The sequence below is a fragment of the Orbicella franksi genome, chromosome 4, assembly GCF_964199315.1.
Source record: "Orbicella franksi chromosome 4, jaOrbFran1.1, whole genome shotgun sequence".
NCBI classification, from domain to species: Eukaryota; Metazoa; Cnidaria; class Anthozoa; order Scleractinia; family Merulinidae; genus Orbicella; species Orbicella franksi.
Window position 1 is genome coordinate 20,363,383 of NC_138148.1, and position 24,218 is coordinate 20,387,600.

Sequence of the window (24,218 nt, forward strand, 5' to 3'; positions counted from 1 at the left end):
CAGTGGCTTCCAGGTTCCGTAGTGAAACATCAGAAGAAAAGTGTATCGTTTCCCTGACGTCTTAATTGTTTGTTCACCAAGATTGTCTGGAGAATGGGAAGAAAACAGGCTCGTAGAACTGACGTAAACATGTGGCCTTTTAGAGGAGTTTTGTGCGACAACACGTGTAGGCGGTTGAAAACCTCTTCGAAAGGTCAGCAACGCTTTCAGGATGGAAGTTGTTTGTGTCACCCGGTTATTAGGTCAGCAGATGTTAAACAGACGAAAATCACCGTCTCCGTGGAAGAAAAGTTTTCAAGAACTGTTCTGCACCAGGTTTTATCGCTGGACACAGATACGAGCTCATTTGCATGTGAATGGGCAAGATATGTTGGCGAATCGTCAAATGGTTTCCCTTGTTTTACGTTATTTCTTCCCACAATCACCGGAGCTGATGCTTTTAAATTTTAAATAGATCTGTGAGGATTTGACATTATGCGCTATCATCTCATTGGTTCTCCTAGCTCATTATGTATTCGTACAGCATATTTATTCCGGAACTAAAAGCGGATACGGGGTGTTTGAACTGAATAATGAAGAACGCTTGAATCAGGTGGAAACCTTCACTCGGCAGATCTGGCAACAACGCGCCACTAATTTTCTCAACCGCCTGTAGTAAAGCTACCGCCTGAAAATCAGATTCTCGTGATCCCAGTCTTGAGTATTCACAGCTATTCATACATCTTCTTGTTGCTATATGAACATGTCCGTTGGCCGTATGAATTTTGTGTATTTTTGTGCCACTGTTTCATGGTTATAATGGGACACAAGAGTCGTTCCGTGTACGAAGAAGATGAAAATGGCCGCCGTCCTGATGTCGTTCTTCGCCGATCAGAACGGACCACTTTCCGTAGGAGGTACGTTGACATTGTTTGGGTTTTGTACGTAAAAAAATTAAACTTTCCTCTGTCACGGAGAAATCGAGTAAGTTTTTAACTCAAATCATTCAGAATGTGGGTTTAATAGAGTGAGTTTAGCTTATGTTAGTCAATGATTCTAGGCTTACATTTGTGAGCGAGTGTTTTTGGCCTATTACAAGCTTGGCAGATACTATTCATTGATGGCAAAAATATCTTGAAATTTTTGAATGAAAGGATAAGTTCGAAAATGTGACATAAATTTTTAATTTTACTCACTCGGCCCCATGTTGTCGTGAAGTGTTCAAAAAAAATCGAATTAAGATTGTGCATCAAATGGGCTCGTCACTTTCTCGTTGAAGGCGTGAAAGTAAAAGTCTTTGTCACTACAAGTTCGTTTAGTTTTTCTTTTGAATCTTGGACTGTTGGGGGCCAGTGGATATTTCTTTAAGAAATGAAGTTCAAAAAGTGAAAAATATTGGCAAACAGTAGTGAATATGACAAGGGTCGAGCGTTTGAAGTTTCCTTTATAGAGTTTTTCAGGATTGTCATTTTCATTTTTGGCTTTATTGAAGCTTATACTTTTAGGTGAAATGTAGTGTTCTTATAACGTATAGAAATTTTATACATGTATATAATGTACAAAAACAGCAAGAGTCTTTAAAAATACTCTTGCACTCGCTAACACACTTTTGGATTAGTTTTACGACCCATCAGGCATAGACAAATGTCAACAATGAATTATTTATTCCACCTTGTACTGTATCACATATGTGGACGTGTTTTTGCCTTAATATTATTGTGCATGTGCTTTTCACTTAAGGCGATTCTTCAGAATGCCGTATACTGCGCGTCTTTCTTCTTGAAATGAGTTTTTCATGTAATCTATTGATAAGAAACTCCAGATCAAGATCTCGGCGTCGATCAAATCATGTTTTTGACCTCGCGTCGGTCGTGTACAGTTTGAAGAAGCGCGGGCGTTCATTGCGGATTATTTATATGCAGCAACCATACTAACCATGTTTAATAAGCTTTTAGTTTTTCTACTATCAGTTAGAAATAATAGAACGATTTCTTTGCTTTGGAAATGTTGTCACCGTCTCGAGCAGGTGTTATTCTTAGACCACAAGTCAAATTCTTCTTTTTTCCAGCTGCATATTATCATCTTTGGCAGATTTGAATCAGTGTCGAAAAGAATTACTAAAAAGACTTTATTCGTTGATGGCAATTACTTATTCTTTTCACAAATGCAACGCTTAAGTGTAATTTCGAAAGAAAACCCATTTTAATGCTTGTTGAAAGTGACATGTTGACTCAGTCAATCCTGGAAGTCTTCTGGGTTTCTTTATGTTCGATCTCATAATATTATGTTTGATTTAGAAGCTGCAATGATCGTTACGTTTGTCAGTAGATGTCTGCCCAAGGTAACCAATGTGCAAATGAATGTTTCATTTATTTTGCGTTCATTTAATGAATCACAGGGAGGTGTGCTGTTGGTGAAGAAATGACTTAAATCTCTATTCAGAAGAATAATTCTTTAATTCATTTCAGATGGTTTATTACTTACGTGTAGCCAAATCAAACTGATAATAATCAGTGTGCTCCATTTCTCATTTTGTGTTTAATTTACAGAGACTTTTCCACAAGGTGTCTCAATTTTTTTTTAAATTTTTGTTCTAAGCCATAATCACAAATGCCAACTTACACAATCTAGCCAAACAGCTTGTAGTAGATTAATAAACCCTAGTTTGTTAGCCAGCTATATGTGTAGCTTGGAAAACATGAAACTAAAGTTTTTGAAGATCAGGTAATGACATGTTACTGTCTGTCTGTGATTTGCATTTTTTAAAATAGTAGTTTGTTCTGAATATAGTGTGAAACAGGATACTCCACAAATAATTTTTTCTGTTCACATGGTATATTCTCCCAAGTGAACTGTGAATCTATTATTGTTGTCCTATAGTCTGTCCATTGAAAGAACATGACCACATGCATTTTGCTTTTGAAAGGAAAAATTATTCTTCATTTTGGATTTAAAATAAAGTTTTAGCTTTGGGATTGCAATCCCACAACAACAAGCTTGAGTTGTGTAGACTGTGAGCAAAAGTTTTGTCAGCAGTGTCTTGCTGAAAACTTGGGCTTGCAGCTGATTAACTGCATTCACCAAAACTGTGTCATACCAATGGACCAGGTTCAAATTTACAAGTAAGAATGATTTTTTTTGCAGTTCCACAGTTAAGAGCATAGAAGTAAGAAAGTAAGAACTGAAAAGGGAAAATGTAACAACCTACAATTATTGACTAAAAGTGGGCAAATTCGCAGTCCAAAGGGATAAGCGTCTGAAATTTACTCTGTAAGTTTCAGAGAAACCTACATTCTTAGCACTCATATAATTTTAAAGGCATTCTGACTACTTATGGGAGTCTTTCCTCCAGGGTCTGTACATCATATATATTATTGTAATAATTATTTTATTATGTAATATTGTATTGTGTTGTGTTGTGTTGTGTTGTGTTGTGTTGTGTTGTGTTGTGTTGTGTTGTGTTGTGTTGTGTTGTGTTGTGTTGTGTTGTGTTGTGTTGTGTTGTGTTGTGTTGTGTTGTGTTGTGTTGTGTTGTGTTGTGTTGTGTTGTGTTGTGTTGTGTTGTATCGTATTGTACTGTATCGTACAGTTGTATTGTTTGGTAATACAATTTCTTTCGCTATATACATGTAGTAAATTATACCTCACGCTTTAGAAAAATTGTGCAGGCTCGGTGTTTCAGCCAGAAAATTTTACTTGAGGGCCAAAGTGGCCCCTGAAGACCTTTTTTAGGGGGCAATTTTTTAGGAAAGGGGCCAATAAATTAATAAATTGAAAGCTACAGAAGGAAAAAGTACATCAGGGTACCAAGGGAAATAAAAGCAGTTTATTAGGATCCATGACAAAATTTAATAAGTGCTTTTTGAAGTGTTTCTACTCAAAAAAGTTTCTTTTGAATCAGATACTAGATCTGTGCATCACAAGAGAACAATCCTTAGGCATACATGATGTAGTCAATGATCAAGGGTTTGCAATGCATTATAGGGCGATTTCATACACAGTCAGTGGTTTGGAAGTTTTCTGAGAATCCATATTGCAGCAAAGTAAAAGGACGGATTGACTTTTTTTCTTATTTTGAATGTTTTAGAAGCAAAGATCTTTCAATATGATTTTCTAGAAGGACGTAATGTATGACAAAATAGCCATTGTTGATCACTGAGACAGAGAAATGTAGTCGCCATTATGGCAACTAAACCAGAAGGATGAAATGTTAGTTGCATATTTCGAACCCTGGGATGGCTTTTAAAATACTATGCTAGTGTTAATCTCAAAGTCTTGTCAAAGGAAAGGGCCAAATTGGCCCTTTTCTCATTTTTCTGGGAGCCATCTCTGATTGCAGCGCGGGATTCCTGCAATGGCGCACTCTGGTGTAAACACTGCAGGCTGACTTGTCATTCGAAATTTTAATGGTGTGCTCTAGTGGAAAGACTACAGGCTGAATTTTCATTTGTAATTTTAATTCTGTGGTGGACGTTCACTCGTCGGTATTTTCACCAAATGCAAGTGTTTATAGTAAGATTAGAAAACTGTGTATGCCCTCCCTGTAGTCTTTTCAGGAATTTTTATCCATTTTTATCGAAATGTTTTTCAAAAATTTTGGACAATGAAGAAACGCTATTTCGTGGATGAGTTCCAGCCACTGTACACTAATGGCTGATAGCGTACGATTTGCATTAGTCTGCTAGTAGAATGCTACTATTATAATTGCTGCGGAGCGAGCGTAGCGAGCGAGCAGCAACATAATCAGGATTTAAGAAGAATATATAGAAGGGGGTACGAATTCTCGAATTCATCACTTTTTACCAGAATGCATTGCAGTTAACCAGACTGCACTGCGCCACTTTTACTGGAGTGCATTGCGCCACAAACAACACGAGGATGTCATACTCGTTGAGCCATCGTCCTTTTTCGCGTGGATTCCACTGAGAAAGTTTGCTCTGATTTACCTGTAAAGCAATGTGAAGGAGATCGTGCTTGACTTTCACAACTCTTGCTATGCAGTATGTGAAAGTTTGTAAACCTGGACGATTAATTGTGACATCTTAATCTTAGTATGTCATTTCTTAGCAGTCTCGCCTCCATCGCCGAATTCTTAAATGAAGAGAAATCGTCGTTACTAAAGCCTGTAGAATAATTAAAACAAACGAAAACCGTGGAACACGCTGATTTCATAAATGCTGCAATGTATTCCTTTTCATCGAAACATGAATTTAAACTAAAGCTTGAGCATTTTCACACATCGCGGTGGACACATTCTCGACACAGTCTGTGTGTTCTTCTGTCGAGTTCTAGAGATATTTAATGCGTGCCAGTACAGAATTTATAAGTTAGATTTCTGCTCCTACAATTTCCACATCTTTCGATTTTCGCAATCTGGTAAAGGAGAGGTTGATGTGTATCGTTTTATGTCCAAACATACTTCAGATCACAATGTGCTTTTTTGTCTCGATCCTTTGTCACACCTCGCCATCGATGCGTCATCATGCATGAAGTTGATGCATACAACGACAGATTTTAAATGACACCACGATTTGACACTACTTTGAGAAATAACAGTTAATGTAAGTCTTGGAACGCGCAGGTAAATGAATCACGGCGTTAAATATGTCACTATCAACAGAATGTGCCGCAGCATTACTATCTTTTAGATACCCTAGTTACATATTACATGAAGTCAGTGAATAAAAGTAAAGCCCAATACATTGACAGCTACAAGACGTGAAGTGAGGGAGGGCGAAATCTTGGGGTCAAACTGTAATATTATTAAAGATACTGTAGGATTATCATTATTTAGAAGAAAGATAAAGTGTGAAACATGAGCTGATCAATTTGAAAACATTGTAGCCAAACTGAGCAGGATATTTAATTTTCAAAAGATAACAACACTTAGTTTACATTATTTTGTTAAGTAAATTGAATATTGAAAAATGGGGAATTCCTCAGTTAAGAAAAGAGAACATCTATGTAAGGAATGAGGCTTCATTCCTTTCAACTTCAGTGCCTTAGTATTGTGCTTGTGTATTCATTTCCTTGTTTTGCAATCAATAATTTTATTCTGGCTCGTGGATAACAACAAATTTTAAATATTATACATGAAAGATCCTAATTTGCAAGTTTACTCTTTTCACATCCTACTAAATAAACAAATCAATTTTTTCTCTTCAAACCCCCAAGTCTGACGCATTAGGTTGGAAGAGTTTCCTGGTTTCAGTTTCGTGATGTGTGAGGTGATAAAAAAAAAAATCATCACAGTTACAAAACAAAATGGTATTGGGGCATGCTACAAATATGCAAACTTGATTAAGTGCTAGAGATGGGGACAATAGGTAATCAGGAAGGCATATTTATCAGGCTCATTGGAATGTGGTTTGCCCTGCCTAAGGGTTGAGCCCCTTTGAAGTTCTCTTTGTTGTCAAAATTAATGTTCCAGTCCAAACAATGAGGACTACAGTTTCCACTTTTAATTAGTTAAAAAAAGATTGCAAGTGTAAGGTGCATCAATCATAGCTGGAGTAACTGCTGTCGTGTTGTTTTGATATTGTTGGACATTCAAGTTGTTTACCACCAAAAAGGGTGGTTGCACTTGTGGTCACAGCAAGTGACAAAATGATGAAATCCACAGTTTACCAACTGTGCCAAACTTGACCACAAGTGTGACCTTGGCTTTAATGTGTTTAAAACTTAATTAAATGCTAGGCAAAATCATTTAAATTAAGCTGGAAAATAAAATAAATAAGTGCATGTAGAATTACTTGGCTTAGTTTACGTGTATGTATTTTTAACTGGTCTGGTGTGATATTGTAGTACAATTTTCTGTTCTTTGTGTTAAAGGTGTTCAATAGTCAGTTGGCAAACTGAACTAAACTGCTGATGTTGCCTTTGACCAATGATAATGAATAACTCAGGTAAGCATATCAATATTTTGCAATTCTTTTACTTAAGGAGGATTGGTGCTTATGGCAAATAAGTGTGATTCAATATTATGAGGATAGGATAGAGTCAAATGCGTTTTGTTGTTGAGCACTGACACTTACTGTCAGTAGTTTGATGGGTACAGGCAAATGTTTGAGACAACTTGGTGGTAGGTTGGAGGGAGAGGGTGTGACGTGATGAACTAGCACCCCAAACTCAATGAAAGAATTTGAAGAATGGACAAAAAAAGATCTCATCCAGGAGAAGTAAGAAATCAGTAAAGATGCTCTGTGGCCATAGAAATCAAAGTAAAGCACCAGCTCCAGTAACTCCAGCAGTCATTTAGTTTGTGGTCAGGTGGACTTAACATGTATTTGTAGCCTATATGCTCTTCTCACAGAAGTGGAGAGGAAGTGAGTTACATGTCTTTACCTTACCTTTGTCCTGTTTGTTCAGCTAACATACCTGTATGTACCCCAAATAGTGCTGCCTTTGATTAATTGCTGCCATGAAATAAGTGTCCTTCATGACAGCAACAATAGTGATAAACATCACTCTGAAGTAAGTGCCTCTCCATGATCAACAAGCTCCCACTTTTCAGAAACATAGAGTGGTGCTTATTTAAAGATACCTTTTCCTCAGATTAAGATTAAAATGTGATTTTAATAGTTCTGCAATATTGGTTAATTCTCATAAGGTGTGTTTAAGGTGGCTCAAAACAGTTTCCAGCATTTAGATTTGGATGGGTCGTTATAACCACTCTTTATCACTTCATGCAACAATCATGGTACCAAAAAACTGTGCAATCATCAGCTGTAATTAAGGGTGTTTTTAGAAGGTCATACTGTTGCTATGGTAACCTATTGTGTCATGAAATGAAAACAAAGTGTTCACCATTGATTGGGCAGTTTTTTGATATCATGATTGTAGCATCAAGTGATAAAGAATAGTTATAAACAACCCATCACAATCTAAGTGCTAGAAACTGTTTTGAGCCACCATTTTAAACTTTACGAACTCTGAACTCACCCCTCTCACCTTAGTACGAGTTTTTGTCCACACACGTGATTTCAGGTGATTTTAATTAGCCAATCATGGCCCGGAACGTGCTCGCACATACATTTGAACTTCACTGTCATAATTTTCCAGATTTTTCATCTTTGTTGTATTTTCTTGCCGTGTTTGAGATTTTAGGCTAGCCTTGCTGCTGTTTTTTGAGTTTTGAGTCTAGCTTCTTCACCCTTTTTAGCCATTGTGATTCGCTGTTTATTGTATGTTCCAGATTTCGTGGTTGGTTGATTAAATAGTTCATATAAGTACTATGGAGTTTGAGCCTACAACTTGCTGAATACAATTCCCAACATGTGCTGTCAACTTCAATTAAGTACCAGTCAGCAGCCCTTTTCCATGAATGTAGGGTACCTGTAAAATATCTTATTTAAAAAGCTATTCAATGATGTTCTTTTGGATGACTTGTAATTGTTGTTGTTTTATCTTTCTTTTTTCAGTAGCCTTGGTGGCTGGCTTAGCAACAGGAATTCCAGTAGTTGTTCTCGTATCAATATACATGGTCTATTGCTGCTGTCGTCGAAAGCAGCAAGATGATCGTCTACAGGAACCTCGTCTTTGGAGGATCAAGGATGTTCACTCCTCCCGTGACCCATATATCCCACCTTTTGTACCAAGAATTGTACAGAAATTTGTACAGCATTCTCATCATGGAACTCGTAATAGTAGTAGTGCCACCTCAGCGCAGACTTCACCTATAGAAGAAAAATCATTTTTCAGTGAGGATTCTGGCTCTTATCGGACAGCCCCTGATGATGCTGGGATGCCAGAAAAGAGGCACAGTTTGGGCAGTTTTGAGGCTCTTAATGTGCCAACAATTAGGCGATCTTCCCTTCTTCAACTAAGTACTTCAAGTGGAGACAGCTCTGAAAGTATCTATGAACAGAGAAAGAGTTCAGATGTCTCCAAGTCTCCAAGAAATTTTCCAAAGAGTAGCAGCAAGTCATTTGAATTTGTCAGGCCCATTCCTGTTAAACCACTCATAACAATTACCAGAGTAGAATCCAAGGATGATATGAGTGCAAAATTGCATGGAGGTGATGTAGATCCAAATGGGCAAAGTCATTCAGATTCACAAGTCCTGCCCATCAGGAGGTCACCAAAACCTTCGCGTAGTTTAGATAATGTGTCTGTGCCATCAAGGTCAGGTAAGGAGAGAAAGGGAAGCACCGACAGAAACTTGGGAGAAAGAAGAAAACCAAGCATCGGTGCTGAAGGTGATGAGCAAAGTAAACGTAGTCAAGCAACTCTTTCTAAAATTCCTGTAAACATTCCTTCCCAAGTCATTCACCCACGTAAGGATACAAGACGAAGGAGTTCTCAGAGTGGTTTAGGCAGACTGAATGTGTCCTTGCAGTATAAACAGACCACATGTGATTTGTTTATAAAGGTAACCACTGAGAAAACAAACTTTTTCTGAGTTGTGACATGTGCTTTGAAGAAAATAATGGGGTGATTTTTGTTTAACCTTGAAAATGTTTTCATTAGAGTTTTTGACCAACCCAAACCTGTTCACATTTGTTCCCATTTCTTAAACCAGTCAACTTTTCTCTTTTCTCTTGTTTTTTGCTTGCATTCCTCTGTTTGGGTATGATCATTTCAATCATATTAAGGGAAATGGAGTTTCAACTTTGGACAATTGGTGAGAACTGCAAAATGGCATAATGTTGTGACTCAATTGTTGATTCTTGCTGGGGTAACATAGATTTGTTGTCAAAGTGATGAATAAGAAAACAATAATCTTGTAGACTATCACCTCATTGAATTCGCTTGGCCATGAGCTTTGTTATTGAAGTATCCACCCATGTTCCCCACAATTTTGCAAGAAATTCTTATTATTTGTTAGTTTTTTTTTTTTTTTTTGATCATGGCAAGCAATCAAATGAAATGATTTTAATGTGGTTCTCCTAAGAAGAGAGTCTAAAATTGAGGAATGAGGTGTTCTGGTCCTTTCTTTTCTTTGCCTAGATCCTACAAGCACGGGAGCTGCCACCAAAGGACCTTCGTAACAATACGTCTTCACCATACATAAGAGTTTATGCACTCCCAACACGGAGACACAACCACAGGACAACAGTTGTAGAGAAGAACCTTCATCCAGTGTGGAATGAGCTGTTTATCATTAGTGGACTCACTTTGTCAGAGATTAGACAACTAGCATTACACTTTCTAATCATACATCACCAGCCAGTGTCACGCAATGTTGTAATAGGAGAGGTGATGATGACGTTAGGTGGAATGGACTTGACTGGAGGAGAAGTTAATGTTTGGAGAGAACTCAGACCACATCAATTTCAGAATGTAAGCCAAGGGAGAGTTTACGTGAATATCAAAATGGCAATAAACCCATTGGTACCTGAATCAACCAAAACTGGCCTGGGGGGGAGCATGGTCCATGTACCACTTGTTATGTCATCACATTTCACACCAGAAGAAGTTTTTGATACCCAGCTGATTACCTGAGCAAAATTCTTAAAAATTATACTTGTTTATAATTATTGAACAAACATGATAGGATGGACTGGGACTGAGATACAAATATCGTTTCTCAAATCAAAGAAAAACTTGACTGTTCCTACCACAGCCACTTTCAATTAAAAAGGACCACTTTCCTTGATGGAAACTTTTTTAATGGGAGCAAAGGCAACAAAACTACAGAAGAAAGAGAGAGAAAACAGAAATGAGCAGAGGCAAGAAAAAAATCAAAAAACCTGAATGGTACATGTATAGCTATCTCGGACCCAAAAACTCTAAAGTCTGCTTTTTCACATGCTTGAACAAATCGCTAAAAGGGCTATTTTCCTCAAAACGAAAAGGCATGTTAGTTTTGATTTCAAATGAAGTTTTTGCCTATTTGACTGCAATCCCTTGGGAAAAGAGTGCTTAATAGAACTGTGTAGTATGAAATGGCCATTTGAAAAAATTCAGACATGGTCAGTGGGTAATTTTTGTATCATTAATGTCATTTACCTAGGTTAGTCTTGAAAAATGTTGTCTCTTTTCGGTTTTAAACTTCTCAGATAATCAGAAAAGAACTGCAACTTTACCGGGTGAAGTTACTCAGTTTGTGGTTAGTACTCTTGTGCTAACCTGACCAAACAAAATGTAACAACTTCAGGACTATTAGATACGTATACCTGATACAATAAATGTCAGCATGTGACCAGCTTGTTTTCTTTCATCACTCACTGTGTGTAAACTTGAGGATGTCAAAAGTGATCAAGTCAACAATTATATCAAGTAATAAATTTAGCAGTCATGCACATTTAAGTTTATAATAATATTGATTTCACAATATTAATACAAAGGTGGCACAGTCAGTGCAAAAATTTGTGCTGAACAATTCTAAGTGAATTTTTATTTTGAAATGAATTTGATTCTAAACTGCATAGTAAAGCCAACATCTAAGGAGAATCTTGTCTTAGTCATAGTTCTTTTGTATAACCCAGTGCTCAACATTGTGGTGGGCTTACAATCAAGAAAAACTAGTTAGATCATTTGAAAGATCTCTTGTATTACTCTGTTTACTATTGGTGTCTGTCTGTCTATGTATGTACATGTATGTGTGTGGTTGATTGAGAGCCACCTGGAAGATATAAATAAGCTAAGGGATTGACTGATTTTTATTTCAGATCCTAGGAGAGCTGCATATCTCTGTTTGTCATCAACCTCTTTCCAGTAAACTGTCTGTAACTGTGTTAGAAGCAAGGAACCTACCAAAAATTAGCAGCCTAAATATAGGAGGTATCTCACAACTAGTTTCTATTTTCATCACTTCTGTATCGCACAACTATTTCTAGGTCAAAAGCCTGAGTTTTACATGTAAGAATATGGAAGGACCTTTTAAGGTGATATTAGCGACCCAAAACCTGGGGCAGATCCAGGATTTTTCTTAGGAGGGGGTGCACCACTATAGAAGGAATGGTGCAACTAACTGGTGAGGTAAACAAATTTTAAAAGTGAATACCAAGAAGAAGGCTTCATCTCAGGTGGGGTGCGCACCCCCTGCACCCTCCCCCTAGATCTACCCCTGAAAACAACACATCCAAAGATTTCAGACATTGTTTCAGAGACTTTCAGGTCCAAGTCCTGATCTGCTTTGCTAAACATAATCTAGTCATGTGGACTTCCCCCTCTAAAATTGGAGAGTTTGGAGAAGTACTGCTTTGCGTAGATATTTCTTGATAGTGTGCCAGTTCAGGCTAAAAAAAGTTAACACCATCATAGTTTGCCCTTCTTACATTACAATGACGGGAGACCAGTTCCTGGATCTGATTTCAATTAGAGAATTTGTCCATTGAAAGAGAATTCAGTGTAAACAGACTGAGAGTTCAGTGTAAACAAACGTCACCCAGTTTTTATAGACTCAGTGTTGCTGTTGTTCCAATTCCAGATCCATATGTCAAGGTAGAACTATTTTCAGCAAACCGCCGTGTTGCAAAGAAGAAAACCCGTGTGAAAAAGAAAACAGTCAATCCCAAGTTTGCTCAGACTTTTACATTTGATTTGGGAGGAAAGCTGGCACTTGACCACATGACTCTGATGTTCACTGTACTGGTTCAGGATTCAAGTGGATGCCATGAACGGATTGGCCAAGTAGTACTAAGTACAGCAGCAGGTGATGGACCAGAATTTGATCACTGGAGTCAGGTGATATGTAATCCACATTGCCCTATTGATCAGTGGCACATGATACATGAATAGTAAGCTGGAGCCATCATATTTCATGGCTTTCAATCGGCTTTAAGCCTGGTTACTGTTTCAAAAACATATGTTAATTAGAAGTTATGCGGGGGTGCTGAAAGAAAGCTTTCCAAAACACTGTTTCTCTCTAACAGCATGATCCACTGGCTGACTCCTATTGAACTGCATTCTGGTTGGCTATATCGTCACCCACTAGTAAATGGCATAAAGCCCTTGGAACATGCATCTTTTTTCCACTTATTGTCAAGAAGTATTAAACAACATCAGTGAATCAGTTTTGTTGATACTCTCTGTTGACTGTGCGTTTCAAACACACAACACAAACTCTGAAGTCTTAACATAATTACAACAGCAGTCAACAAACCTTGAAAGAAAAGGACAAAGCCATTGATTGAGCAGAGTTCATTTGTCATTGAAAGGCACAGTAATGGAACAGCCACTGGATTATTCTAAAACATTAAGACTCATGATCTTCGTTTAAATAAACTTCAACAGTTAACTTAGTTCTTTGCCCCTTGCCAAAGTAAGAAACCTTTGCAGTTTAATAAATAGTGAATGTCATGTGGTAATATGGCACATAATGGAAAAACAATGAAATGTTTGTCCATTATACATTTACAAATAAATAGTTATTATCAACTAATAATAATTATCAATAGACCTGAAAATCACGTTGATTATTTTCTCTGTCCTTAATTAGCTTTCTTCTAATATTCATTTATTTTTTACATGCACCATTCAAGCATGTACATTATTTGTACTATGTGCCATATTATTTTGGAAACCCCATTCAATTAGTCTAGATACGCTCAACTGTGAGTTATATGAATGAATCATATTTTCTCAGACGCGGCTGTTTAAATTAAATCATATACTTGTCTTTGAAGTGTGGTTTACTAAGACATTAAGCCACAACAGATCCTGATTCTCTACTCTAAAATTGACTATTTGTTTTAAGGTGATTCCTCAGAATTGCATTGCTCAGACCTACTGCACAGGTTTTTCATGTCACTAGCACATGCACAAGCTCATACACAACATCAAGAGATTTCCATCAAGCTAAGCTCTTAAACGAGCATGTTGACCTGTTTTAATTGCATAATGTTGGTGTACAAATTGTTCTCTCAAATTAGAAATATTAGAATGAAAAAAAAGATATACAGCTGTAGCTGAAAGATGCACAAAACCATTATTCAAGGATGCAAATTATGACCTTCAAAATGATGCAAGGAGTGTTATGAGTCGATGTCGTGTAAAATTAATATGTAATTTTGCCATATGTTGCGTATGCTGGAGACTTTCTATGTATCAAGTTTCTTCCCGAGTACTTCTTGAACAAACTTTGCTTTCAACTACCACAAAATGTAACGTGAACCGATTAAATAACGCATGTGATTAGGCATAAATAGGATGAGATTGGCCCATGATATCTCTTTTGTGAGCATGATGACCTATCTTTTTTTGTATAAACAGTGCTTGGTAGGGAATATTCAGGGAAAGCTTCAAAAAACTTGTTCAGCAAGTTTTGTTTCTGAGGAATCACCTTAAGCCCCAGTTCCCACTATGCAATGTCTGTATATAGATCGTTTTCACCGTCATGCAATGAAAAATAAATCAAAAACCATTTGGTGGGTGACGTCAAGAAAATGCAATCTTACAGAAGATAAATGAAGAAACGTCTCAAAGTTTTTGGTTTGTGCATTGTCCCAGACTTCACATATTTGCCAAAATGTTTTACACAAATTTACAGAGCCCAGTAGGGAACCGCATATATTGGTGTACATGTACACCATATATAGTTGGTGGCCCAACTATATATGGTGTACATGTACACCACACTATAGTTGGTGGCCCAAGTATAGTGTAACCATCTGGAACTTAATTTCTTTGGTTATCCAGGCCACTGAGTATCTATACTACACATACATTTGCATAAACACTTTTCCAGCTACTTTTACTTCACAAATGGCTAAAAATCACTAGATAAGTATATCTTTTTCAAGATATGCGATCATAGCTCTATGTCACACACCGAAATTCAAAATGCACTGGTTTCCAAAAGAAGGATGCCTTCAAGCTGAAAAGTTGTCAGCAGATATACATTCACACCTCTTATGCCTGATGAGGATAGAAACTCTGGTGGCTCTTTAGTTTTGGATTTAAGAACTTGATGACATCTTGTGAAAACGATCTGTTGATGTGATGGCAATTCAAACTCATGATCAATAGTTTAGTTTGCGACTCAAATTGCACTTCTAAGAGATTATATACATTTATGATATAGATAGGACCCTGTGTGCACTCTGATTGGTCAAAAACCCATGTTTTATCAGAGTATAAAACATAGAAAAAGCGTGTTTTATTGTTTTGCGTGTGTAAAATCTATATCATAAAGCAAATGAAGAAGCCTAAGCCGTGTACTACACTGTGATAAAACACTCTGGATATTTGAGAACACTCGAGAAATGTAGAAAACACTTGCCTGCGACCTGTGTTTTCTATATTTCTCTCGTGTTCTCAAATGCCCATCGTGTTTTATCACAGTGTAATACACTGCTTAGGCTTCTTTATTTGTTAAATTTATCTGACTTCTTTGCCTTGTATGCATAATACATATTATGAGGACAAAACATCATAATTAGAGAACCTACATACATAGTACCCAAATTATTATAGAATACATGTATATGACCATCTGAATGAAATTTGAGGTACTACTTCCTTGCACACTGTAGTGTTTTTTCTGTTTTTGAACGACAAATTTTCTTTGTTCTGAATTTCCTTTCCATTATATTGAAAGAGTTTATTTAAGTGAATCCATGCAAGTTTCTGAAAGCTAAAATTAAGCCAAGCCGTGGCAAGAGATAAAATTGCACACTATGATGAATCTACTTGCACAGCCACAGCCAACTTAATGCAACAGTAAGATTTATAATTTTATACATGTGTATAGTTGTAATGGAGTTAAAAAGAGGAGAAAGGCTACATGTTTCAACACAGCATAGTGTCATCACTTGCCTGGTACATGGCCTTGTTGATGTGCTATTTGCACAGATAAGTCCTTATTACTAAAAATTGCATGATTTATGTGAAAGAACTTGGTCATTAGTTTGTGGTATCAGTTCTATCCCTAAAAGCACCTCTGCTATTTAAAATATTACTTCAATTTGGGCTTGCTGACTCAGTTGTTTTCAAGTTGTTCTTTTTTAGATAAAACAGTTTGTTTTTGGTTTTTCAGAAGGTAAATGGCCTTAAAAGCAAAATGATCTTTTCCCAACAAACAAATTCATGATACTCAATATTAAATTTTCATACTTAAATGCTTGCTGAACATGAGATCTAATTTTGCATCAACAGCTTTCTTCCAAGCATTTAAATCCATTTGCTGATTGAATCGAATATTTCCAGAATATGCAACTTATTTTTTCTAATAGGAAAAAAAGATTTAGAAAAGAGAAGATAAAATGTCCTGGATATGTAATCTGAAAGTCAATGTTTGAAGAGGACACAAAATACACAGGCACTGTCATCTTCTTCACGTATTTTGGACGTCACATACAAATGTAATGTTCCTCTTCAAGCATGGCATGATCACCCAAGTAACTGCTGCCCAAAGTTATGCTGGCTTCCATTTTTTTGTCATAAAGAAGTATTATTTTTGGCTTTTTTATCCAGATTATTTCATTAGAGTCTTTCCATACATTTTATTTATTATTTTGTTACTGTTTTTTTTTTCGTGACTATATAGCTTTGGTTGTGATTGCTAGGCATTCCTCTCAGTCTCAGTTGATTTTTTCAGGAAACATTTTGATGTTAAATGATTTGTGTCATGATACTTTCAGTCATTTTCTTTGATATGAAAAATATCATGAAAATTGAAAGTGAAGGAATCTTCAGGGTAGCAGTAAGATAGAAAAACACCAAAGTAGCGATAAGGATAGTTAACTGACAGAGATTAAGATGTATGACAAGAAAAAAAACACACGAGAAAATAACTAAGTTTTTCAAGTCTCTAATCCATGGCACAGGTCCTTTAACAAGGGAGGAGATGAAGTTTCATCACAGTTGATGGTCACATGTAAAATTATCACGATCTTTTTAGACACGACTCGCAGACAGCCTGGGCTGGGCTGAAAAAAGAGAAAGATTTTCTTGCGGCAAATATTTTTTTGGTTTCTATTTTTTCATGCAGTGACTGAAAAGTCTATCTTTTGTTTAAATTTTGAGATCTTTTAAATGGGATACCATGTTGAGACATTGAGGGTTATTGTACTGTAGATGACAGTGGAGCGGATGGGTGAAGGAGGAAAATGAAAAATTAAGATAAGAAACTAGATGAAGATATATGTGTAAATTGGTTACGAAATAATATTAAGGGCTGTACTCAATTGACTTTTTAAATCTACTCAGGAAAAATACTTTCCAATCAGTTGCTATGCTTTGGATCTGCTTGGTATCCAGGTTGAAAGAGTCAGTTAAGAACAGGCCCAGAATGGAAGAAATTAACAAATTATTTATTTTGAAAATAAATTTGAGAGTCATCCTTGTTATGAAAGAAAGATCTATTAACTATTTATTAGTATGACACTATTTAATATCGTATTTAGTTATTAAAACTGATGGAATGAAGTTATATTGTGGATTTAATAAATTTATTTGGAGATATATAAACTGTGGTTTTTGTAGCTTTTGTTGCCCTGTTTTTCTAACATACAAATTCATTTTACTGAGCGCGTACACTTTCTCTAGTTCTAACTGAGAGAACGTAGCGTCATAGGGAAACAATGATGTTCGTGACTGACTATGATTGACAATTGATTGATACGGTCACCGTTCATTGGTCAATAGGGAGCTTGAGCGATGCCAAGGAGGACACCTAGTCAAAAGTGAATTTATATTTTATCAGCGAAATTCGCAGTTGTCTAGATCTGTTCAGTACGCTAATGGCTCTAAAAACATGCTCAGGCTAAATATGCAATGACAGCGTTTGTACTAAAAATTAGCCGTCGTAGTTCGCGTTTGTCAGACTACGCAGAAGTTGATCATTTCACGTTCTTGTTTTGCAGAAGACGGCAAAGAAAAATACAAAGATTTTTAACGCACGTGCACAGCTATTGTTCTGCTCATTTAACCTTTTGTTTGGTGACATTCTCGTTGCTGTCGTCGTAGTTTTCTCAAGCTCCCTATTTTTGGGGGCTTGTCTCACTTGGACTAGCGTCTGATTGTCCAGTATATTTCGCTTCGTTGGAATTCGCTTCGTTGGAATTGAGCAAAAATGTAACAGAGTTCCCGTGATAGTGCACTTGACATACAAACTGTGGGAAAATCTTATGAGCCACAAAAATAAATTCGATTACCCCTCCCTCCCTCCCAACCATGGTGAGTAATCCCGTCCCATCCATGGTAAATCAACAAATGTCACCGAAAACAACATAAATTACAATTTATCGTACAACAATATCCTCATGGGCTTAAAGTGATGCTATAACCAGACAGCTCCCTTCCTTGCCCCTGATCTTCTTAAAAAATAGTATAAAATATAAAGCTTGAAATGTAGTTTCTGAATATCTGACGTCTCTACTAAGTTGATCTGTAACATCCTGCTAGGAAGTTAAGTTTACTGATCGAGCAATACGAAGTGCACTTTTATCGAAATTATGGCCACCAAACACGCACGTCTTCCACCATATTTGCAATTTGCGCTGTGCCAAGAGACAATGCCAGGTAAGAGAGGTAATCTCCCATAAAAGCCTTATTTCCAATCTAATAGGCCATTTCCCAGTTGCCTTTTGCCTCTGTGTCAAAACGAGCTTGAAAACGTGTTTTGCCAAGAGGTTCAATTGGATGCAAAGCAAACACGTTGCAATATGAAAGGTTTTTCAAGAAGACTCGTTTTGAAGCAGAGGCACAAGGTAACTCGGAAATGACCTGTTTCGAAAATCCCAGGAGGGTCTATAAATAGCCAATCCTGTGACGCGGATTTTGCTCGCGTGGACAACCCAAGCGGTTTTACACGCATTTCTCATCCTCCACGAAAACATCCACGCAACACGCGTGTTAACATTTTTCGCCAAAGAACTGTGTACCATGTCTAAATAGAGAATAAACATACGTGTAAAATCACTCGGGCTACCACATGAACAAAACTCCGCGCCATTTCTAGGCCCCCCTGGGGTTTCCGAAACTGGAAGTGACGTAAAAATAACTTGAGATGGATTACCTTGGGAATAAGGTCTATATTGGGGATTAACACTCTTACTCTTCATGCTTTCTTGGCCGTGATAAACGTAACTTTAATATAACACTCTTCCACGAGGAAAATGTTTTCTAGTTTCGATTAACATTTACACCCTTGATTTACAATTACAGTTGTTTTGGTAAAGTATTTGGAATTTAAATTCTAACTCCTTTGTCAGATCAGAAACTTATCACCTCTGAGGTGATAAGCTCCCGGTCAGATCTATGGTCAAAATTATAGTATTTGTTTCATGTTTCTTTGATAAGGAACGAAGTTCCCAAGAAAACATTACAATTTTGAAATACAAATGCAAGCCTCATTTTCCCTAAGGAGAATAATTTTACCTCCTTGACGGTATGTGAAAAAATATCTATAATTTTGACTTGTTTCTCCTTCACTCTTACCAGAAACTCATTTCGTTTTAATTTTTTCATTTGCTTTGACAAGCTTTTGCTTTTGGCATCACGCGGATAATTTTAAAAAGGCAAAAATTTTGCCAGTTATATTAACGAGCTTTTATTTCCAACCTTAGAATTTGGCAAGTGTTAAACCCAGTTTTACTCATTTTCTTTACAAACATTCTTATATTAGTGTTATACCCATTGATCTGTTTTCATTAGCTTCATCATCTATTATCTCTGTTGGTTATTCTTTCATAAGAGTTTCTGGAGGGTCTTTCATTTTCCTGTGTTGACGATGCGCTGCTCCCTCTCCTGGACACTGAGTATCGCGGGCGCTGTTTTGTTGTTAACTCTGTTTCTTCCTCTTGGATGAATGGCTTGTGACACGAGAAAAGCATGCCGGGATGGTCATCCGGGACTTTAGCGCAAAGTTCCAGAATCAGAAGCAAGAATGTAAGTCCAGTGATAAAGAAAAACACACAGCATACTTTATATAGCGAACGGTATTCGCTACTTCGCCACTTTGGGTCGTCCCCAGGCACAAAATCTCCAAGTCCAATGGTAGTTAGCGATATAAAACAAAAGTACAGCGCTTCAAAATAGCTCCAGTCTTCAAGCAACATGAAGAAAACGGCGGGAATTAGCATTACCAGCACGACAACTCCGCACATTATTAACGATAGATGGAGAAAGCGGAGGTAAGCAGGAGGGATGCCGCGTACAGTGCAAGTACTACACAGAAACGTTTCAAGTAAGTCGGTCAACTGAAGGAGTCTCTCCACAATGGCTGTTAACATGATGGCCGTCATGGGAATACCAAAAACTGCAAACACCATACAAAACACTTTGCCACCATCGGACAGGGGAGCGATATTTCCGTAGCCTGTGAAAACATTGTTTATAGTTAACAGTAATTATAAGCTATGCTAAACGGGGACGTTTATTAAACTGATGTGAAACGTTTGTTAAGCTTAATCACTACTACATTAATTGAAATGCAAAGGAAATGGTCCACTGCTGTTGAAATTTCAGCCCTTGTTCACTGAAGCTGGAGTGTTAGCACGAGTTACGCTTGCACGAAGTTTTGTTCTGAAATTGACGTGAAAAAGCTAGTCGGGAGGACTTCTTCAAATTCCACATTTGTGTTTTTGAAAAGTCACAAACAGCTTATTCGATTTGCTCAGCTTTCAACAATTCACTCAAATTTTCATCCTTTGTTCCTGGTGCATTTTTTGTAAGTAAAGCTGCTTATGTAATAACTTTGGCCCCGTACAAGTTTTGACCAAAAATACAGCAAAATCCCCGTGATAATGCTCCCTTCATTATACGTGGGAGAAAAAAGCTAAATTAAATCAGGCGGCTTTTTCTTGTCTCTATCGCACCACCATGATCTGAGCAGAATTGACTCTGAACGAGGCTCCGTCCACATTACGCCAGAAAATTTGAAATGGCGTTTTCATTCCGAAAACGCATCAAATGTTTTCCGTTCACGCTACGCCAGAGAAATTTGAAAACGCAACAATCAACGGCGGCAGAAAGCTTGAGTGCATCCTTTAGGGTTAGGGTTAATCACAAGATTATCAAGACGTAACCGGTTTAATTTGAAAACCTCCGTTTTCAAAACGTTTTCCGTCCACACCGCCTAAAACGTAAGGCCGGCGTTTTCAAATTACTCCAATTTGATGAGAGTTTTCGAAAAGCTCCGTTTTCGATCCGGATTTGTGTGGACGGTAGGCCTGTAAATCATAGAAATAAATCTGCGTTTTCAAATTTCCGGCATAGTCAGTCCTTTGCATAGTAATTTAACCTGTGGATCAGAAGCAATAGGCAGATTTTCATCAATGTGGTCTCGTTAACTTCAAGCTTATGTTACCTCTTGTGATTCATGCTGGCTGAATGCATTAATTGAACAGTCAGGATACACTGAGCAGTTTTCAATTGAGTGTCTTGAAAGTTAATCACTCTGGTCAATCAAAAGTTACACAGACAACCCATCTAGACGGCAAAACGTGTGCAAGCGAGTCACTATTGGTTCTAATTTTACTTCTAATTGGATGCCTGAGTGGCAAAGTGAGGCGAGTTCTTTTAAGCCTGTCGCGTAGTGTATAGTCTGCGAACACCGACGTATTTTCGGCTATCACTTGCATGGTTTCTGCGGAACCAGGTGACGACCGGAACTGTACGTCTGTGTTCGCAGGCTACCTAGCGTAGCCATGCCAAACCAAAGTAAATGGGAATGAAAGTCGCTTTAAAAGATAAAATGTTGGCTTGATGCTCGGTTAAAGGCCTTTTTTTTCTTTTTTCGACATGAATTTTCCTCTAGTTTCATGTCTTTTCATTCCGAGTTGAGCCACGTTATATCTGTCTGTCTGTTCGTCTTTATGCTTCTTTTAGACTGCCAAATAAGGAAAGCGGACATATTAAAAAGTCTACTCATAGCTTGAAACAGCAACATACCTTGTTTTTAAGCGGACTCATGAAATAAAAATACTCTTAACTAAACTTGCGCTTATGAAACTTAACCAATTGGCACGTCATGTCTTAAATGCAGAAAGGCATAACAGATAAAGGTCGATAATTAAAGAACTCATATATTCCGCAAACAAAATCTACGCCAGGGCCTCGAGAGCTTGCGGATCTCAGTTGTAGTGAGAAGATAGAAATAAGATAATGATACTAAAAACTGACACTCGGTGAAAAATGAGGAGTTGCCGATAAGCTGGCCATGAGGTTAAATCAAAAAACAAACAGACTCCAACGCTGTACATCTCATTATCGACACGTTCAGTATCTAGGTTGAAATGTCATTTCTCTAAACTTACTGCCGCAAGTTACTTAAATATAAATACTGAGAACTTAGTTGTACATCAACACTATGTCAGTATCTTTAAGAGAAGAATATTCATCAACTGCGTGATTGACAGTTTGTTGATATTGCTAGAAAAAAATCAATTACTGAATAAACATCGATAGTCACTTGATGATATCTTCATCATAGAAACTAAAAGCAATCAAACCAACATTGCAGCTGAAAGGTCAAAGCAAGATCAGACAGTTCCACTAAAACGGCATAGACTGTACGCAATCATCATGTTCGCACAAAAATACTGCTTTTTTGAATCGTGTGTGTCAGCATAACATAAAGGGCGTCAACTGGAGAAGTACCGAACTACAAAACTGATTTCACTTAAAAAATAAAATCTCTCAGTGACGGTGACCACAGAAAAATTTTGTTTTTAAAGAGATGCTGGAATAATTTTAAACTTTCAAAGATGATGGAGTTGTGGGACAGCTGAGACACATATGTTTAGATTTTCCACTCAGGTTCAACCGCTCCAGGCAGTGTTTACATTTGTGAACAGATGCGGCATGGCACGAAATGTCAACAGAACTTCGTGAGATAAAACAAAATCACTTTCAAGCAGAGCTTTCATGATCATACACTCGTATGAAATGGATACTAATCTTAAAGCGGTTCCAAATCTATCCTTTTGGGAATCAATTTATTGCGATTGGTTGTCAACTAAATTTTAATGCGATGCAAGATGCTTCACAAGAAAAAACGAAACCATGGCTCCAAACGTAAATATTGTTCCAATAGACTTGTGCCGAAATCGCTTAGTAAATTCGAAAGGAAACCAATCTCCGTTTTCGATAAAAGCGATTTAGGATTTTCAGACTTGTTCTACCGCAGCACAGCTGTTCAACTGAGAGAAATGCTAACACTAAGCGTGCTAATTATCTGCTCTTAGCTAAGGAATTAATTGTTAGTCTTTCTGCTAATTATTCATAATGGTTTCTCAAGGAGCAAACATTTTCAGCGCAGGAAGACTTCGAGAATCCACTGTTTCCTTATTTTTGATTTGCTAAGCTATCAATCCCTGATAGTTCAGGAATAAAACGTTAAATTAACAGAAAAATAGTAAGAATTTGTCGATGGAAATCCATGAGATCAACAGGTTGAGAATGAATACTTTTACATGATTAGTTTTAACAGTTTAAAGGCAGACATATGGTAGGAAATAAGCATTATTATTCCGTGCTTAACTGGTAAATACGGGTTCTAATAGACCTGCCGGTCACCTGCAGTTTACCATTTTATCTTACCTATTGTGGTTACGACAGTACCCGCGAAGAAAAACGAACTACCGAATCCCCAGCTTCTCTTGTCGCTTGTATTACGAAGTGGATATATTCCCATTTCTTGAGCCGCCACGACATGCTTGACAAAAGCTTTCAGTTCCTTGTCAGTAACACAGGGATGCTTCACAAGGAAATCGTCTCGCTTCTTTCGCAGATCTGACAGAATGCGCTGTTCATAAGGTCCCTCGATCGACGAGAAAATGGCGGCACCGACGGATAGGTAGAAGACGTATACAATCACTAGAGCTATCAGACGGATAGTTGCACGTTCCATGAACGAAATTTGTAGATCAAGAAGTAACTGGATTTCTTCAATGTCGATTGCTCGCAATGCGGGCGATCTGAAGCTGGGCTTTATCCGATCACGTCTAAATTTAGGTTGTTACCAGTGACAGTACAAAGTTATAAAACGTTGTCACTTGCTTGCGTTCAATTGATTGCTGTGGTGATATTTCAGTCGTTAAACGATGCCAAATGTGTTAATCAATTAATAAATCAGCATAACAATGGACTCAGAGGTATCGTTTATAACGAGCGAACGAACGACCTCTGCACTGACAATCAAGATATTAACTTGTTCAACGCTTGCTGATATTGGAAGCTAGTGTGTAACAAAAGGCTGCATGCTGGAAACTCGGCAAAAAACTTTTACCGACAGATACTCGGTGTTTGGACAAGCATGGAACTAAACGATTAGCGCAACCATGCAAATATTAGTATCACAGATCAAGAGTGTGAACACATCAAAAGCAAACCAATCGCTTTCTATCAAA

At 37.4% G+C, this 24,218-nt stretch overlaps 2 protein-coding genes across 2 annotated transcripts; one reads left to right on the forward strand and one right to left on the reverse strand.

Moving 5' to 3' along the window:
* The first annotated feature begins 2 nt into the window (after nucleotides 1-2).
* On the forward strand, nucleotides 3-16,364 carry LOC145483660 (synaptotagmin-5-like). Its single transcript, XM_081462200.1, has 6 exons — nucleotides 3-896; nucleotides 6,811-6,884; nucleotides 8,400-9,349; nucleotides 9,928-10,260; nucleotides 11,592-11,703; nucleotides 12,353-16,364. Exons 2-6 carry the CDS (start codon nucleotides 6,866-6,868, stop codon nucleotides 12,661-12,663), a joined length of 1,725 nt encoding a protein of 574 aa, XP_081318326.1. The 5' UTR covers nucleotides 3-896; nucleotides 6,811-6,865; the 3' UTR covers nucleotides 12,664-16,364.
* A 1,570-nt stretch (nucleotides 16,365-17,934) lies between these two features.
* Nucleotides 17,935-24,218, reverse strand: LOC145483682 (potassium channel subfamily K member 6-like). The gene is made up of 2 exons (XM_081462223.1): nucleotides 23,410-24,218; nucleotides 17,935-20,185 (listed from the first exon to the last, which is right to left on the reverse strand). The coding sequence occupies exons 1-2, from the start codon at nucleotides 23,717-23,719 to the stop codon at nucleotides 19,527-19,529; spliced, it is 969 nt and encodes a 322-aa protein (XP_081318349.1). The 5' UTR covers nucleotides 23,720-24,218; the 3' UTR covers nucleotides 17,935-19,526.

Coding starts and splice junctions, on each gene's coding strand:
- LOC145483660 (XM_081462200.1), top strand. Junction 10,261..11,591: donor GACCACATCAATTTCAGAAT/GTAAGCCAAGGG, acceptor TTTTTATTTCAG/ATCCTAGGAGAGCTGCATAT. Junction 11,704..12,352: donor TAGCAGCCTAAATATAGGAG/GTATCTCACAAC, acceptor TTCCAATTCCAG/ATCCATATGTCAAGGTAGAA.
- LOC145483682 (XM_081462223.1), bottom strand. CDS start 23,719: ATGGAACGTGCAACTATCCGTCTGATAGCTCTAGTGATTGTATACGTC. Junction 20,186..23,409: donor TACTGTCGTAACCACAATAG/GTAAGATAAAAT, acceptor ATGTTTTCACAG/GCTACGGAAATATCGCTCCC.